The sequence below is a fragment of the Saccostrea echinata genome, unplaced genomic scaffold, assembly GCF_033153115.1.
Source record: "Saccostrea echinata isolate AGI-Se365-2 ecotype Australia unplaced genomic scaffold, CSIRO_AGI_Sech_v1 ptg000019l, whole genome shotgun sequence".
Classification (NCBI taxonomy): Eukaryota; Metazoa; Mollusca; class Bivalvia; order Ostreida; family Ostreidae; genus Saccostrea; species Saccostrea echinata.
This window is the reverse complement of record NW_026889768.1, coordinates 5,065,425-5,084,476: the sequence shown is the minus strand read 5'-3', so window position 1 is coordinate 5,084,476 and position 19,052 is coordinate 5,065,425. Positions and strand designations below refer to the sequence as shown.

Sequence of the window (19,052 nt, the reverse complement as noted above, 5' to 3'; positions counted from 1 at the left end):
AACTTTTTTTTGGACAATTTTCAAATTTCCGGATTTTTCCCTGATTTCCCTCATTGGCTCCCGTATTAGTTTCAGTTTCAGCAATGGTGGCCTTCTTTGACAACATCGTTTCAACACGCAGTACAAGTGTTTTGTCAGTTACAAATGTCACCACTTGAAAGAAAGCAAAAGTATTATCTCACCAATATCACCAATAGTTAATTCATGAACATTCAATGATATTTTTGACTTATATTTTATTTAAATAAAAAAAAAAAAAAACAAAAAAAAAAAACCTACCTACCTACCCTAATTTGTTTGGAGGTGTAACCGGAACCATACATATTTTTTTATTTGGCCTAATTTATCTGTATCTAATCAAATTTATACAGAGACTTAAGTAGATTTTATCTTAAGGTGGGCTATAACCAACTACAGAAAGCACAGTGATGACACATTGATACATGTAAGTTTGGTGTTCTAAGTCTTGTTTGGCTTATTTTGTGTGTTGTAATAAGGTACATATGCCTGAACCAGTTAACGATGGAGGGATAAAAGTCTGATGTCTGTGTGTTTGTGTGTCGTGTCAGGATGATCAGTTGGTGATGGTAGATGCTGGTAAGGCAGACTTGTCCAGGTTGGCAAAGTATACATGATTCAGGGCTTTTTTTGCTGATATCCTACTAGCTGGGTCATAAATCAACATTTGCTGAAAAAGTTTCAGAAATGAATAGCAGGTTATTGCATACAAATTACACATGTACTGTTTAAAAGACTTTTTTCTAAAAATAACAATAAACAAAAAAAAAAAAAAACAGATTTCTTGACCTAAACCTTGTATACAAATAACCATTCCTTGTCTTAATTACATTGTACCATTAAGACAAGGAATAACAAATTTCAGCACATACCTTTGTCTACAAACATATTTTGACATACCTGGAGAATATCGAGTCCTGTATTGTCTAACCTCTGGACAGCACTGGCCAGCTGATTAGTTTTCCAGTTAGGGAAGGTAGGTTTGTAGTCCGGTAATGAGGTCACTCCAGGCCAGACATCATCTGTTGGTGTGGTCAATGTCCTAAGTATGAAATCATATAATTGTTTAAAAGAAGAGTAGTTTGAGTTTTTTGTTACTACAAACACTCTATCATTTTATTCCCACTGAAATATTTTCATAACATATTTACCAGTGTAAAGCACCTTACAATTAAAATCATGGTATGCAAAAACCTTATTTTAACTTCAACCTTCACTGAATTCAGATCAAACAAGCTAACATTACCTGAATATCCTGAAAAGTTGATCGATTTCTGAATCCCCGTGGAATAAGGGTCGTTTTGTCATCATTTCAGCAAAAATGCAGCCCACACTCCAGATATCTACAGGGGTGGAATACCTCTGACTGCCGAGGAGGATCTCGGGGGCTCTGTACCACAGCGTCACAACCTAAAAACACAGCAAGTTACCTTCTAAAATAGTTAACATTCACATAATTCATTATTGATCACTGAACTTGCCTATCAATTTAAACAAAATGGAGCACAATATGCATGTGTTCTTGTTTTTTTCCAGACGATTTCATAAGTTTGCACCAACTTTAACGCAGACCTACTGACATAATATGATTCATCAAATGATACTCATACTGCCAAAATTACCTCATGAGTGTAAACACGGACTGGGATTCCAAAAGCTCTGGCCAAACCAAAGTCGGCTAATTTAATGACCCCTTTGTTATCAATCAGTAAGTTCTGGGGTTTAAGATCACGATGAAGGACTCTCCTCTGATGACAGAAGAGGATCGACTGAAGGATCTGGTACAAATAACTCTGTCAAATAACAAGACAGTATTTAATAAGATGGCAGCTCTGGTCAACTTCCAAGAAATTGAGTATGAGATTTTTTTCTATGAAATGGAAGGAATACAACCAAAATTCCTTATCATTAGCTTTTACCTTAACCAGCATTTTGTCCATAAACTGTCCATTGGGAATGGTGTCCATATAACGTTTCAGATCCATAGATAAAAATTCAAACACGAGGTAGAGCTTATTTTCCTGCATTAGAACATCCTCTAAGCTGTAAATAAAGAACAGTATGAATTTACATCTAGACTAAAGCAATTATAGACAATGACAGTAACATGGAGGTTGAAAAAAAAAACCCAGAACCATTGGTATTTGATGATTTAAGAAGTAGATATGTGTAACAACATTGAAAGACCTGACACTGCATTATGGAAATTGACATTAATACACATCATATTTTTTTTTTGCAATACGTTATGTGCAACATTTACATTGAACATGTACTTCAAGTGTCCTGAGAGCAAATTTATTTGGGTATACAGTGGAAACCTGTTATTTGGTTCATGGTTTTAAAATACGATAGAACACAGTGACAAAATGAATACCATAATATCAAGAGTCCACTGTATCATTTATGGAACCTCCCTTACAATAATTAAAAAAAAAAATTATATCCAAGTTTCAGTATTTGAAAATATGTAAATCTTATTATATATAACATTGTGCTTGAATTTAACTCAACATAATATTTCAATGTGTTTAATGAATTTATTACCAATATAGCTAGTGACTTTACGAAAAGGTATTACCATGATATTAATTAAAAACATGTACTATTTCATAATGACAGTCCTATAAACAAACAATCTTTTCACTCAACAATATGTGTATTCTTTCACATTGACTCTATAATTTTTCTTAATACAAGTATGTGTCCAACTTTTGATCTTTTGGCAGAGGTAATGAAATATAGGCCTGAGGGATCAGGGTCAATTGAATTGTACAATGTTAAGATGTTGTAAATCCTTAAGTAGCAAGATCAGGATTAACTTACCACACGATGTTAGGATGTTGTAACTCCTTCAGTAGGGAAATCAGGATTAACTTACAGTCCCTGAAACGTTCTACTTTCCCATTTTTCCGTTCGCTCACCGTTCGTTCACCGTTCGTTCAGCGTGCGTTCACCGTTCGTTCACCGTGCGTTCACCGTTCGCTCTCCGTTCACAGTTTTGCGTTCACCGTTCACCGTGCGCTCGCGTTCACCGTTCACAAAGCGTTCAGCGTTCGCTCTTCGTTCCGTTCACTTTGCGTTCACCTTGCGTTCAGCGTTCACCTATCGTTCAGTTTTCATTGTCATTCGGAACTCCGAAGTGAAAGGACTTATCTTTCTGTAGGTTAGGAGTTACAGGCTTTTTAATTTAATAACTTACATATCGTGTTTGAAGAATCATTATTTCATGGGGGAAAATATCTACGATATATATTTTTATTATTCTAACTTAGCTGTTAGGTTATTGATTAAATTACTCTGGAAAATAAATGTTGTTATAAGCACATTCTGTACATGTACCTATGTAGAACGATGCTGAAATATTATATTTAACTAAGGGCAATTTGCAAATACTTCAAGCACTGCAACAATTTGTTGTTTTGTTAAAGACGACAAATCGTTAATGGAGATATAATTATTCAAGTCAAATAATTACGCAGCAAAATTACGAAAATATTTATTTATAACACTTTTTTTAATTACTACAGAAAATATGATAGAACTAGTTCTGAGAGTTACACATAGTACTGCGGATATCGTATTAATATATTATCTTTGGAGCGAATTAAATTGATGGTGTGGTTGAAGGAAATATTTATTTAAAATGTAATGCACTACAAAATTCTCTCTACTATAATATGTAAAGTCTATAGTTATAGAGAAAAAAAATCTTTCTTCACCGTAACTTTATTTTGCCATTCGATATGATTAATACCCCCCCCCTTCCCCCCTTAATCGGTTACTTAGTCAGTATTGTATTTCCAGAATATTTTAATTAACGTTTTAAAAAAAAAAGTTAAGGTCTTTTTTAGAACAAAAATTTCAGTCCCAAAACAAACAGGCATCTAAAAAAGTCGCAAAACAATAGTAGTTCAAAATGTACACGTGTCGGCGGTGGTATTTGGAATTGGCAGAGAGTATGTTTCAAATTCAAGTGTTAATGCCGTATGTATTTTATTCAATTATTATTCAAATGTTGGAATCAAATTTAGAAATGATAAAAATGTTGGAAATACTCGCACTTCGTCTTCGATGTGACGAAACTTTCACACCTGCACAGTGTCGAATGATATTGATTGACAGGACAAGCACGTGGACTTCGTGTGAACTTGAAGCAGGAAAATAAAAACGAGAATGACTGTCAAACAAATGTATTTGATTTGTTGATAAAAAAAAAAGAAGTTACTTTCACTGTCTGATATACTTAGAAAAAAATTTCAGAGTTTTTGTTTGATATAGGTACAAACATGTAGTGAAGCCTGAAATGGGAAGGGGGGGGGGCTAAAACGGAATCTCTCTCTCTCTCTCTCTCATTTGTCTGTTTAATAAAAACTATAACAGCATATTACTTGAATATCAAGTTCTGAAAATTGAATTTATAACAAATAATATGAATATGTATCTTTGTATTATCTTGTCCGAGTATAATCACGGCCATCTACAGATAAATGTAGAAGTCTGCTCAGTAAACATGGCCTTAGGAACCGGGGTGGGGGCAAAGGGGGGAGGAGCGTGCCCCCCTCCCCAATAATTTTGCCGATATATAGATTGCTATAGTAAACATAGATACTATATGCTTGTGCCCCCGCAATAAAAAGTCTGATGACCTTTTTTTTTTTCTTTTTTTTTTTTTTTGGCTTGTCAGGAAATTTTTGGTAGTGCCCCCTCAACTATCAACTGAAAATGTAAGGCTGCCCCCCCCCCAACCGAATTTGCTTCCTACGGGCCTGATAAATCATCATGTAAAATAGAAATGACACATAATATATCATTGTATTAAAAATTTAAAATACGAGCGTATAAATGCAAAACGTCCACTGACCATTGTAATTTTTTTTTCATTACTTTACACGAAATCGCCTTAACACGGAGATATATGAATGGATGTTACAACCACTTTAATTCATTCTATAAGTCTAAGTTTTCTCTGATTTGTTATCAAATAAGAATAAACATTTTTATTTTCCAACTAAAAAAATATCTCTTATACTTCAATTGCAACAATTGCAATGTTTTATTGCGATAAAAATCGTGTGATTAAAAACTTAATGTACATGCTTCGTCTTTCTCAGGACAATTTTGGAGAATTTATTTTATTGACTTATTTATTCATTCATTTATTGGTTTACTTATTTATTATTGGTTTATTTATTTTTTTTTTTTTGGTACCTGACATTATAAAACAATAAAATAATTTCAATGCAAGGAAAAGATCAGAGGCATTCCGAATATATCGTTCATCTTGCGTTCACCGTTCGTTCACCGTTCACTTTGCGTTCGCGTTTGCGCTCCGTTCGCGTTCTGCGTTCGCTCCCCGTTCACCGTTCACACATCGTTCACCAAGTTGCGTTCAGCGTTCACACATCGTTCACTCACCGTTCGCTCTGCGTTCGTTCAGCGTTCGTTCACCGTTCGTTCAGCGTTCGCTCACCGTTCAAGTGGGAAAGTAGAACGTTTCAGGGACTGTACCACACGATGTTAGGATGTTGTAACTCCTTCAGTAGGGAGATCAGGATTAACTTACCATACAATGTTAGGATGTTGTTACTCCTTCAGTAGGGAGATTAGGATTAACTTACCATACAATGTCAGGATGTTGTAACTCCTTCAGTAGGGAGATCAGGATTAACTTACCATACAATGTCAGGATGTTGTAACTCCTTCAGTAGGGAGATCAGGATTAACTTACCACACAATGTTAGGATGTTGTAAATCCTTCAGTAGGGAGAACAGTATTAACTTACCATACAATGTTAGGATGTTGTAACTCCTTCAGTAGGGAGATCAGGATTAACTTACCATACAATGTAAGGATGTTGTAACTCCTTCAGTGAGGAGATCAGGATTAACTTACCACACAATGTTAGGATGTTGTAAATCCTTCAGTAGGGAGAACAGTATTAACTTACCATACAATGTTAGGATGTTGTAACTCCTTCAGTAGGGAGATCAGGATTTACTTACCATACAATGTTAGGATGTTGTAACTCCTTCAGTGAGGAGATCAGGATTAACTTACCATACGATGTTAGGATGTTGTAACTCCTTCAGTAGGATTAACTTACCACACAATGTTAGGATGCTGTAACTCCTTCAGTAGGGAGATCTCTCTGATAGCAGTGGAAGGTACCCCCTCCTCTTCTGATTCCAATCTGATTTTCTTCAAGGCCACCAATCTACCTGTCTTTTTGTTTTTTCCTTTGTATACTACACCATAAGTACCTATAAAATACACCACACAGGTTTAGTATACAAACTAAGTAAATAAACATAACAATTAAATAAATGAACTAGTATTCAGCTGTATATTTGAAATAACAGCCCAGGATAGTATTTTGGAATAGTAAATGCAAGGTAAGATGTTATTGGAAGTTAATGTTTCGATATGATATATACTTGAATATTGTTATGTTTCAATATATCGATATATTGATTCAGCCCTAGTTTGGTATAGGTAGGACTTAAGTTACTTGGAAATGGAACTGCTTGAAAAACTTTAACCTGTTCACTCATCCAGAAAATGCAAGTCAGGTCTACAGGGCTCTACATTAACTGTTTTTCCTACTTGTCCATTCGTACAAGTGACCATGACATTACCTTGTCCGAATTTCAGTTTCACTTGTCCGAAAAATTTTTCAATAATTATCTAAATACTGAATTTTATTCAGAATTTCGGTCCTGACTAAATAAATGTTCACAAGCTAAGCTGTGAACAAATGACAGCATCAAACAGAATCCAAACTTCGTAAGATCCATGCCTTTGCAATAGTATAAAATTAGTGAACTTCGATCCTGATCAAGTGTGAACTCAATATTACACAGTGATCGATATGGGGATCGAAGTTCGGTTTTTATGCACTGCTTCCGCCTTTGAACTTTAAACTACTGATAATTTTTTTTTTCACTTATTTTCAGTTTTTCACTCATCATTTTTTTTTTATTATTTGGAGACTTATTTACAATAAAATGCACCTGTCCAATCAGACAAGTGCCCAGCAATATTCACCTGGCCGTAATTTTTTTTCCATGGTAACAGACAAGTGTAAATGTCTAACCCTGATCTAGCATAAGCCGATAAGGAGCAAGTCTAGTAGTGCCAAAGGCTCTCTCTCTCTTTTTATACTGATTTTATAATATATCATGATTGTTTTTATTGTGCAATACATATCATGATACAGAGACTAAAATACCTGTTTAAAATTTAATTTTGGATGCAATATGTTATTCAATTGGATAAAAAAATTAGTTTCCATCGTATAACCTATGTTGCTTATGTCACAATGACTTACATGTATGAAAAACAGTATCAATCCGTTTGACATGACATTTAAAATATGTACAATTTGAAGGCATATTTGAAGGAGAAATTGTCTTATTTTCTACACTTGGAACAGTTTATACACTTTTTTTAAAAACTATTTTGCAGTTTATAAAGCGTAAACTGCCTCAACCCAAGTGATACAGTATAACTTGGATAGCTATTAAATTCATTCCTATGATTATAATTCCTGATATAATAAGGTAAATAAAGTAATAAGAATAGGAGTGAAATATTAACATAGTTGTAATAATAAAAATACAGGTAACTCTTGATACCTCGAAGTCCGCGGGACCGAGGAAAAACTTCAAGAGATCAAGATTTCGAGTTTTCAAGAGTCTGGAATTTTCCGTTTGTTGACAGGTTTTAAAATAAGTCTTACCGGATGTATTGATTTTCATGCAGTGTTAACCTTTTATACGTGGTTTTTATAAAAAACGAAATTTTTTACGTAATTCAGATGAATATTACATTAAACTGAGTAAAGCAAAAAATGTATATCATCATTTCATGTATAACAATACGCATTCGTTACATGAAAAAGACATTTTACAGCATCGTACATAGCTTTGACTATTCCAAAAATGATCCGGCATTGAACGCAGTTCTGTAAGTATTTGTCCAATAATAGTCGTCATATTGACATTGAGGCAGTTTCTGCTTTTTTCAGGGATTTTGAAAAGATATCAATTGATGGAAATTCTTGTATAATTCAAAGAAAAATATACAAAAATTACTAAACATATATTCTAGATGTTTTGTTTATCCAAACTTGTTTTAGAAGAAGTGTACAATAGCATATATAGACATTAAAATGTAACACAGTTCCTTTAAGTATTGGAACTCTTCAACTCCAGGGAAAAAGACAATAAAGTTCAAACTACTTTGCGTATGTCCTTAAAGTAGGAGAAAGCATAAAATAAAGAGATAAAACCTGAAGTAAACAACAATAAAGCGGTGGCGTAAATCAAAGGTTTTTACAACGCTTGGATTTGTAGCTCTCTGCTTTATCTATCCGAATTTTCTCAAGCAGAGAGCTACAGTTCTGCAGCTAAAGCTACCTATGAATACGTTGATCATCATTTCTTATGTATATATATTATGTATGTTTCTTATAATATGGTCCTCTGAAAATTATAAAAATCACTCATTAGGTAATAGGTTTGTCACTGACATTCTACAGAAATATATTGGGTTAATCAATCTCAGAGATGGCTTCGGTGTTTGTGAGATTGATCAACCCGATTCTTCTTAAGTCAGCCACTAACAATCCTAATTTGTAAAAATATGTTCTTTTAAGACATACATGTAGGTTTCCCACTTACCCTCTCCAATTTTCTCTATCTTTATGTAGTCCTCCATTGCAATTGAATCTCTATTAATTTATTGTCTTATTCTCTAAAAAAAAAAAAAAAAAATTACATATAATTTTTCACAACTTCAGGTTTACTTCAAATAAGAGGCATCAAAACCAAAAGACAGACCCACAAACTAAGTTGCAGAAAACTTAGGTATTCGAATTGGAAATATGATGAAACAAAGCAGAGTTAAAAAGACCAAGTTTCTGACAAGAATCTACTGGTTTGTACTTATAACAAAGGAAGAGAAAAGTAGCACTTGGAGTTGAAACTTTGCAACGGCAATAGAATAATGAATCTTATCTTAGTCTTTTTTGTGGCAAGATTGATTGAAATCAGACTAAAACTGTAGTAGGAGTAGCCTTTTGAAAGAATTTTACAGAAATCACTTTTTATATAAAATGGCAACATTGTTCATCAAGATCAAAAAGTGATAGAGAATTAAGTATCTCAGTGTAGTTTACTTGCATGTCAAATTATATTAAAATCAGATAAAAACTGTAGGAGGAGTAGTGTTTTGAAAGTATTTCCAGAAATTTCTATTTTTAGTAACCATTGCAACACTGTTCAACAAAATTCAGAATTATGTATCATAGTGTAGTTACTAGGGGTGCAACGATACACTAACCTCACGATACGATACGTATCACGGTATTCAGTTCACGATACGATACGTATCACGATACATGACAAGGTTAAAAAGTCTTTGAAGTTTGTCATCATATTTTATTTCAAACTTGACAGGGTTATATAAACTGTTCATATTTTTAAATAATAATTAAAATAAAATTATGTTAACTGGAATTGGATCGTTGGATAGATCTTTGAGTTTTAACAACATTCTAAACCAATGATGAACATTTACAGGGAACTACGGGGACCTTTCCTAATAATCTTCCTTTTAAATTGGAATGAAAAAGGAAGACATTCATTCTTTTATTCCTTTTATTTACGTAGAAAACCAGTTGTCATATTTCTCGTGTTAACACGTTTTAGTCAACAAGACAGTGAATTTTCATCGAAATATACACGTGATGAAATATCGCGTATTACCAAAGAATACGTTTAGATCTAAAGGGTTTATCATTTGTTTTAACATCTATAACTTAGTTATAATCACATTAAGTCCTTCTCCGTGTTAAATCTGAGGTCTGTAAGATGCTGGAGATGAGTTTAACTTCCGTTAAAGCGTTATCGGCGACCTCACATTTTGCGCGGAAGCCATTTTGAAATTGTAAAAAAGGAAACAAAACGGACGATTCGGATAATTCTGGACCGATTGAACCGAACCGCAATATCAGTTTAGCGTATCATGAATTGAACCGTGGAAAAATATACCGCGATAAACCGTCAAACGGTTTATCGTTGCACCCTTAGTAGTTACTTGAATTATACCAAGTTATAAAGAAATCAAACCAAAACTGTAGGAGCCTAGGAGGAGTAGTGTTTTGAAAGAATTTCACAGAAATATCTATTTTTAGTAACCATGGCAACAGCGTGCATTGAAATCAAAAAACGATACATACAGAATTATGTATCTTAGTGTAGTCTACTTGTGTGCCAAATTATATTAAAATCTGACCAAAACTGTAGGTTGAGTACCATTTTGAAAGTATTTCAAAGAATTTTAAAAATTTTCTTTTAAGGCCAGCATTTTCTTATTTTTAGGTTTACAAACACCAGAATGAAAAAGTTCTGTAGGAGGAGGAAATGAAAAAAAAAATTATTTTTTTGGATAAATTATCAACTTTCGTACATTCATTCTTGCTTCTTTTTTTGATGCTCTTCTAAAAGACTCCTTGCCACTGGCCATACAATGGTTACAAATAGGAAGGTAGAACCTTAAATTGTTTATTTCATTGTCTGCCGGTTGGGGACAGTGATATAAATTTTGAGATGTTGGTCAAAATACAATTTAAATTTTTTTTTTAAACTCTTTCAATATATATTCATTTTTTAAAAAAATATGTGTTAAGTGATTGTGTAGAAATTGTTTTTAAAATATACTCGAGACCTTAAGTAAAAATTCCTATCCTATAACAGACAAGGAGTTTTGGGGAGGGAGGTCAAAATTTTCAATTAAGTGTAAAATAATTTTTCTGGCTGCCACATTCAAAAACGATACTACATGCCTGTATATATTTGTATATACTTGTTTTCTTTAATAATTGAAATATATATATATATATATATATATATTTTTTTTTAGACTATATCTTATTTCACCCTAAAATGGACTTAACTTCTCCCATAGTTTTATTCATTACATCTGATGCATAAGCGATCCTTTTCTGAAGAATGTTGCTTAGATTGTAAGCTGTAGCAAAGACCTAAACAATATCTCTGGCTATAGCTACCTTGGGCAGTTTTTAACTTGTGGAAGGAAATTAATTTACATGCAGATACTTTTGAATATGGATATGTAATTATCTCACCAACATGTCATTGTGCAACAAAGTCGTCAGCATTTTATTTGTCCTCTAAACAGGTGAAACGTTTTGAATGGCACTCCTATCGATAATTTTTACACTAAACCAAGCTATGATGCTGCTACAGACTCTGCAGATCTACTCCGAGTACTCAATTTACCCGCCATGTTTATTTTAAAACTGGAATTACGAGTTCGTAAATCTCGATCCCGACTCAAATTTGACATCGGTAAGAGAAAAAATCCCATTTTTCTCAATTTTATTTTTTTCTGAAAAACTTGAGCGGCAGGTTTGTAAACCTAAAAATAAAAAAATGCTGGCCCAACCATGGCAAGACCATTCATCAAAATCAAAAACCAATATACATACAAAATTATGTATCTTAGCATAGTCTACTTGTGTGCCAAGTTATACTGAAATCAGACCAAAACTGTAGGAGGAGTAGCATTTTGAAAAATTGTTTACCCTACAGATGGACAGACAGACAGATGGATACCTTGCTATTGCATAAGCTTTACTTGTCTCTGATCAGTTGAGGTAAAAAAAAACAAAAACAAAGCTTTATAAAGTTCTACAGGTCCAGTACAATCAGTAAATTTACCTACAGTAGCTTTATTTACCTACCTCAGGTAGCTTTATTTAGCTATTTCAAGGCAACTTTTACAATTTTGCTTTTAATTTTAAAAGGACAAAAAATTGCAAGTAAATGTCTAGGCCAAGATAAATAGTGTGTTTCCTATTCCAACCTGAGAAAAAATAGGGTAGGCAGGTAGGGAAATCATTTTATTTTATTTTAACATTTTATTTAGTTAAAATTCAACTTTGACAATAAACAAAATGAGGAAAACAATTAGTTCATTTCTTTTTCCCAAAAGGGCGGCTAACTAATAGCATTTCTGTTTAATGTGTATAGGAAATGCATTTTCTCAAACACCTAAGTGATCACGAATAGGATTTCTAATAGTGAAAATGGAATTTTCTTCCGGAAAGATTTCGACAGATAAATTTTTCAGGGTTGGCTCATATATTTTAGGGTCGGTCAGAGAACCGGAAACACGCAATTTATTTATCTAGGCCTTATTTAAAAAGCAACCTAAAGCAGAGATAGTTTTAACATTGCTGCGTTTGAACACTTTTAAGGAAAAGATGTATTTCCATTGTTTGAGTACCGTATTTGGCTGAATATAATACGCACTTTTTTCCCAAAATAATTTTCTGTGAGAAAGGGGTGCGTATTTTACACCACAATGGGATTTTGATAGATTTTTCTTTCATGTGAAACACGGCTATCATACGCACATACCGTAGTATTACCTACAGACTTGTGCAATTTCTTGCTGTTTATCGCCGTATTTAAAACTTCGGAAAGTTATTGTTGGAATGTAGACTTGTTAAAAATGTTATATTTATAACCTTTTGATAGTTAAATTAAATTTAAAAGCAAGTTAAAATTAATTTGAGCTGCATGTTCATCGTCTCCGTATAGGCCGCAATTAACGATGTTATTTATAGATGTTCACACATTCCTTTGCCACGTGCTTCCGTAATCATAGTACACATGTACCTAATCAGTCAGACACTCGGTCAAAAAAGTAATGTCATTTTTTAATGAAATACAATAAAATAAAATTTATTTTAGGTTTTAAATAACTCAGTGAAAATTCATTTCAACATAAACATCCCTCTATACGTCCCAATGAATGGAAGCCAATGTTGTGAACACGTGCGCTTGTCACTTGATAATTACCCCTCAACACCCCTCCAGGCAATTAAATTGTTTACCGACTCCAAAGCATTGTTTTTACAGTTAGAGCACTGATTATTTACTGCCCTTATTAATGGCTTTGATTATTTTCTTTGTTAAAAATCGGGGGTTGGTTTATGATCTTTCGTATGTATAAGCGTGTGTTGATTACGACACATTAAACAGTTAAACGCTGTTAAATGTAATATAACTTATATCGGCCTGAGAGTTAAAAAAGGAAATATGAAGTATGTTGAAACTTAAGTGTTATCATTTACTCGTGATCTGTAGAAAATAAGATATCCACGAAGATTACCTCGATGTATGAAGACATATATCCCACCTTTGTACATCATTTTTCACAGCTTTGGAGGTGTGTTGATAACTACACTTTATACGCTTGTTAAACTTTGATTTTATATTTATAACATCAGCTATTAATTTAATTAATTAATTTCAAGTTCAAAAGAGGAAAATCGTAGTCTATGAATACTTTGATGTTGCAATATCGCTTGCCCTGTTAAATTTACATAATTTTCATCATGATTACCTTAAACTAAAAATAAATTTGACAACTGTTAAACTTGCAACAATATCTCGTGCTTTGTTGAAATAAAATTATTTCCACAAAGAATAGATAGAATACGGCGACGTATAATTTCAATATCACCGCTTGCTAAAAAAAAATAAATAAATAATGAACTCTGTTAATACTTTAATGCAACATTATCTCGTGCTTTGTTAAAATAAATAAATTCCTCCAGATTGCCGCGATATGGAAAGTCAAGATTAAAAAATAAAAACCCATTTGAATAAAATATCGTGTTCTGTAAATTTTCGGCACTTTATCTCCGCGCCGATTTTTTATAGCAAATTACCGCGATTTTCAAAAGTTCAGAACACCGCTTGGTAAAATTTTCTGCTGCGTATAATACAACTGAACTGCGTTTTTTCCCCCAGTTTCAGGCTCAAAAAGGGGGGTGCGTATTTTACACCAATGCGTATTATATTCGGCCAAAAACGGTAACTGTTCACCACCTTGTGGGCGGCGAGGCATGGATAAGTACGATTACTTCACATTGTGCTCATGTTAACCAAAACTGTTTTTCTTTGTTATTTCACTCAAGAAGTAACAGTTAGGTCACAAATTAAATGTTGTATATACAGCCTCAAAACTTTAATTAGAACTTTGATGGCAATTGCGCAGAAAAAGACACATCTCCGGGAGTGATTTTTTTCCTGAATTGTTTTCAGATGAGTTCAAAGTTGAAAATAATCACTCCATCAAAGTGCAATTTTCTGTACTTTCTCTTTCTGGGAAAAATGCTAATTTGAGAAATAAGTTTGATTTAGTAGCTAAATAAAGCTACTTCAAGTAGGTAAATAAAGTTATGTAGCTATTGTAGGTAATTCAAGCGTCGTAACCAGGTCCAGCACAATCTCTTGATTTAGCAATGTAGCTTGATTTAGCTATATAGCTTTATTAAGCTATTCAGAATAGCTTGATTTAGCCATTTTATCACATTTTTTTTCTTAAATGTGTTATTTTCTCAGCATGCACAAAAAGCTGCACCTTGGTGCAGTGATAATATTCAACCTTGAACTCTTCTGAAAACAATGCATGTAAAAATCACTCATCAAATTGTGTCTCCTTAAGAGACTTTGTACTCAAAGTTCTAAAAGTTTAGGTGCTATACAAAGCAATTCATATAGTTACTTCTTCATTGAAATTATAAAAGAGGCAAATTATGGTCAACAGGATAACTGATTGGTAATAATTAAGTACAATGAGAAGCAATCATACTTATCCACGCCTCAATGCACACAAGGTAGTGTACAGTTACTCAAACAATGGAAATTCATCTTTTGCTTAAGGATACACCAAAGGTTTCCAAATGCCAGAATTTAATTTGCATGTAATCAGGGATTTTTTTACCCTTTGATTCCAGGGGCCGGGGCCGTCAAGATTGGGAAAAATAGTGATATTTGGTTGAAATTGGGAAAAATATCTTCATACAAATAAATAGGAAAAAACAAGCAAAAGTCAAATATTTAATCATTTTTCTTATTTTTTATAGTATAAAGCTGGCTTAAACCAACTTTAGTGATATGAAATAATAGCGGCTGTTGAAGTTCAGAAGCTTAAAAATGGCAAAGCCGCAGGGTATGATAACATCGTAAATGAACATATTTATACACTGTCATCTTTTTTACCTTTTTGTAAGAAGTTCTTTAAAATAATATTTGATAGTGGGTTTGTTCCAGATGAGTGGTTAATCAGTATTGTTTGACCAATTTATAAGAATAAGAGCGATTCAACCCAGCCTGAAAATTACCGTCTTAGGCAAACTGGAGAGACTGACATGATGCAAGTTTATTTTTTAGATAACGATCACGACTTTAATTTTTAAACATCGATCCCGCTTTAAAAAGTATGCATGCAAACATCCGTAGTATTCTGAATAACTTCTCGGAAGCCCTCGGATGGCTCGTACATCGCACATAGAGAACACAAACACCTTTTTGTCATTTTTTTATTTTAATAATTTACAACTGAACTTAATACTTTTTTTCATATTGGGAATTTTTAGGTATGATTTTGGGAAAAACATGCACTTTTCAGCATTGGGAATGGGGCCGAATTTCGGCCCCAGAGAGACCCTAAAAAAATACCGGGTATTTCTTTCATTATCAAAGTTACATAATAAAAGTATACATCATTTGAAAGCTTGTTAAATTTACTATTCACTTATCCTAATTTAAACTTTAATTAATAACTTATTTAAAAATTATTTAAATATTAATGTAAATTTTAGTGCATAAATATTTTATAAATCAACTTTTTTGTATTTAACCCCTCAAAGTGGACATTTTACCTCAAGGTAGATTAAAGATTGAACTTAAAAACCGTATCTCAGATTTTTGATAAATCTTCTAATTCAAAAGTTACAGCCATTTGCCCTTCAATGTTGCCAATTTATTAGCCTAATTTAACATTTCCCTCAATAATTCCAAAACTAAGCTAGATTTCAAAAATCTGAGATCGGTTTTGTGAACACACATTTGAGAAGCAACGCATCCAATTTTCAGAGAAATTGGTCAATAAATAAGGGAGCTGAATCCTTTGAAATAATACCACAAACTGTCTGATCTTACTTTACAGTAGAGGGCAAAAACCCATTACACAACAAATTCTGCCAAAGCTAGGAATATATGACACCTTGGAGATTCAGCTTTGGATACCTGTCACTTAGCCATATTTCCTATGTATATTCACAAGAATGGGAGGTTCTTTTCTGTATTTAGATGCTTTTAATTAAGTAAAATAGGTTCAATTCTGAATCAGAAAGATTTCCTGGCAAAATGGCAAGAGCTAAGCTCCACCTCCTATTTTATGGTCATTAGTGATCTGTTAGATCTCTTTCTCTAAATCTAGAGTCCCTGTAGTTTAATTACTGATAACCTCTGTGTGGCTAGTGAAGAATTCCCCAAGTGGTCACAGTGATTTATTGCGTCTTTCATGAGCAGGCAGTCCCAGATCAAATCAGAAGCTTCAATAACGGAACATTCACATGTGGTAGTGTTTATGTTTCATTATTGTTAAATAATTAGATAACCATTTCATAATTACCAAGAATTTTACATGCATTATAAAGCAGTGATTAACTTCTTTTTCTTGGCCAAAAATCTCAAAATTGTTGAAAATCTTGAAAAAAGCCTTTGGTGTATCCTTAAAAGTATTCAAATGCTGCAAAGTCAAAACTATCTTTGATTTTGGTTGTTGTTTTGATAGTCCATAGTATATATGTATGAATAGTAAAATACTTGCGACTTTTTGTCTATTTCTTACAAAAAACATTTTCTGAAAAAATGCACATAAATAGCTTGATCAAGCTACTTTGAATAGCTTAATAAAGCTATATAGCTTTTTCAAGCTATATAGCTAAATCAAGAGATTGTGCTGGACCTGGTAACTAAATCCGGCACGTCGATTTACCCAAATGGAAATCAAATGGACCCAAATGGAAAACGAATGGAATATTAAATATATATTATCGTATAGACCCTTTTCCTATGACACATTTTGCTTAGGAGTTATTCCCCTTAGCCGCCATCTTGTATGGCAAAGCAGTGAATTTACCTCTTTGAGCAACCAATTTTAAACATGCATTCAAGAAAAATATGGGGGAAAATATTTACAATCTTATTATCATGAATTAATAGAGGATATAAAAAATGTGTATTCATAAGAAAAATAGTGTTATCTTTACCTCAGTAACCAGTATAAGATATTGAACTTGGTTGAATAATGAAGGGATCTGGGAATGTTGCCCTACAATATGGCGGCTAAGGGAAATAACTTCTAGGCAAAATATGTCATAGGAAAAGGGTCTATTATCAAGTTGTTACTTACTTACGCACCCCTAAATCTAGTGATTGTACCAGACCTGACTAATTCAAGCTATACGCATGACATAATTCGATATTCCTCCGGCTCTAATAACCCCCGCTTTTATATATATCTGTATATAGTGTCATGTCACATTATAAATGCGGGGGTTAGAGTTGGAGTAATCTCGGATTATAGATGTCAGATATAGCTCAAGCCGGAGATTGTGCGGCTGCCGGAGACAAAGCTGTTACATAAAATACTTTTTTTCGGTGTGTTCGAATTCATTTTTAATATTGTACTATGAAATAACCAATTTGCCCATTCATAGTAAATATTAAAGTCTACATAATATACGCATCACCTGGGCGAATGCAATTTCAAATCAGAACATGCTTTCAACCCTTCAGCTCACTTGTGACTCTTTAGGATGAAGCACAAAGATGGTAAAATTAACAATACGACTGCTGTCTGTAAAAAATAAATAGCGCTTCGTTTTGCTACAATCTACATTAGTACATACCATCGATTTTCTTCACAAATGCCGCTGTTTTTGAACGAACCAATAACAACCCGCCTTTTGTTTGAGTTCGAAATAGGGTTTCCGGTACAGTAAAAATTCTGCAAACATTGATCCCGAACGATTTAAATGAACCAAGCGTTTCGGGGGCTTATTGGTTAGGGTGCAATGACTGTCCTGGCATAACTGCACATCATGCCAAAAATGTATTATATTTTGAAAGCAATATGTTTTGGTGCAAAATAGTAATTATAATGCTGATTGAAAGTCAAACTGGTGTAGGCCCGCATGAGGTCAAATATTCCAAAATGTATATTATCACAAGTATATAATAGACCTGAGAAAAATATGAAATCCCTGACTCTTCGGGTGCCTAAGTTACGAACAAGGTTAAAACATTTGAAAAGTTGGTCAAATTTCAAGGTCAAGAGTTCTGTCTGGGAAAGTTTCATCACAGGTAATGCATATGTCATTTTAAGTATGAAAGCCATGTCTTTCAGACTCAAAAAATGTACAACCAAGGACGTTTTTAACTTTTTGTTTGAAAGTGAAAAGTAGGTCAAACTTCAAGCACAAGGTCATGAGGTAAAAAAATGATAGTGTTTTCACAGGTAATGTACATATGGAATTCCTATCTTCTCTCATTCAAAACCCTCTATATTAATATTAAGTTCACTGACAATGTTAACATTAAAAAAAATGGGTAAAACTATATGGTCAAGGTTAGTTGCAGAAATGAAGTCTGCGAAAAAAATATATTGGCAGACCGGAGAGGTATACAGTGCCATGCATCCATTGAAAAAAGTGTATATATATTGTACACAAAAAAGTGCGCTGTTCCTCAATTTATTTCCGTGTGTTTTTCAATCTACCACCTCAAAATTTCACTAAACATGTGCTCTTAACGTATTCTTTCACTATTTCCACAACAAAACATTCCATTGTTAATAATCCTCCTGGACCTGGGCCATTTTGGGTGGTAAAATATATAATTCGGTCCAACGCGCTTCGTGTAGGTGCATGTTAACTTCGAGAGTATACATATAATTGATTGAAATCGAACTTTTCTGTAATCCAGAACTGAGCGCAACTTTTAGTGCGCAATAAATATACAGGGTGACACTATTACTGTAGCGCTCTGGTCGCCCATTCCATTTTTTTTTTCAGAACAGCGAGCTACAGATCTGCAGCTTCTTGTCACGGATAATGCACTTGTGAAATATCAAAGCCTTT

The 19,052-nt window shown here is 33.4% G+C and overlaps 1 protein-coding gene across 1 annotated transcript; it reads right to left on the bottom strand.

Moving 5' to 3' along the window:
• Positions 1 to 536: 536 nt before the first annotated feature.
• On the bottom strand, positions 537 to 17,898 carry LOC133189776 (cyclin-dependent kinase 1-like). Its single transcript, XM_061325175.1, has 8 exons — positions 17,823 to 17,898; positions 8,704 to 8,776; positions 6,126 to 6,282; positions 1,938 to 2,061; positions 1,641 to 1,811; positions 1,265 to 1,428; positions 919 to 1,060; positions 537 to 688 (listed from the first exon to the last, which is right to left on the bottom strand). Exons 2-8 carry the CDS (start codon positions 8,738 to 8,740, stop codon positions 575 to 577), a joined length of 909 nt encoding a protein of 302 aa, XP_061181159.1. The 5' UTR covers positions 8,741 to 8,776; positions 17,823 to 17,898; the 3' UTR covers positions 537 to 574.
• Between the last annotated feature and the right edge of the window lie 1,154 nt (positions 17,899 to 19,052).

What these genes read in the sequence shown, in the direction of transcription:
- LOC133189776 (XM_061325175.1), bottom strand. Translation starts at nt 8,740, where the DNA reads ATGGAGGACTACATAAAGATAGAGAAAATTGGAGAGG. An exon ending in GATAGAGAAAATTGGAGAGG is followed by an intron (nt 6,283 to 8,703) that starts GTAAGTGGGAAA and finishes TGTATTTTATAG; the next exon opens with GTACTTATGGTGTAGTATAC. An exon ending in TCCGTGTTTACACTCATGAG is followed by an intron (nt 1,429 to 1,640) that starts GTAATTTTGGCA and finishes CTGTGTTTTTAG; the next exon opens with GTTGTGACGCTGTGGTACAG.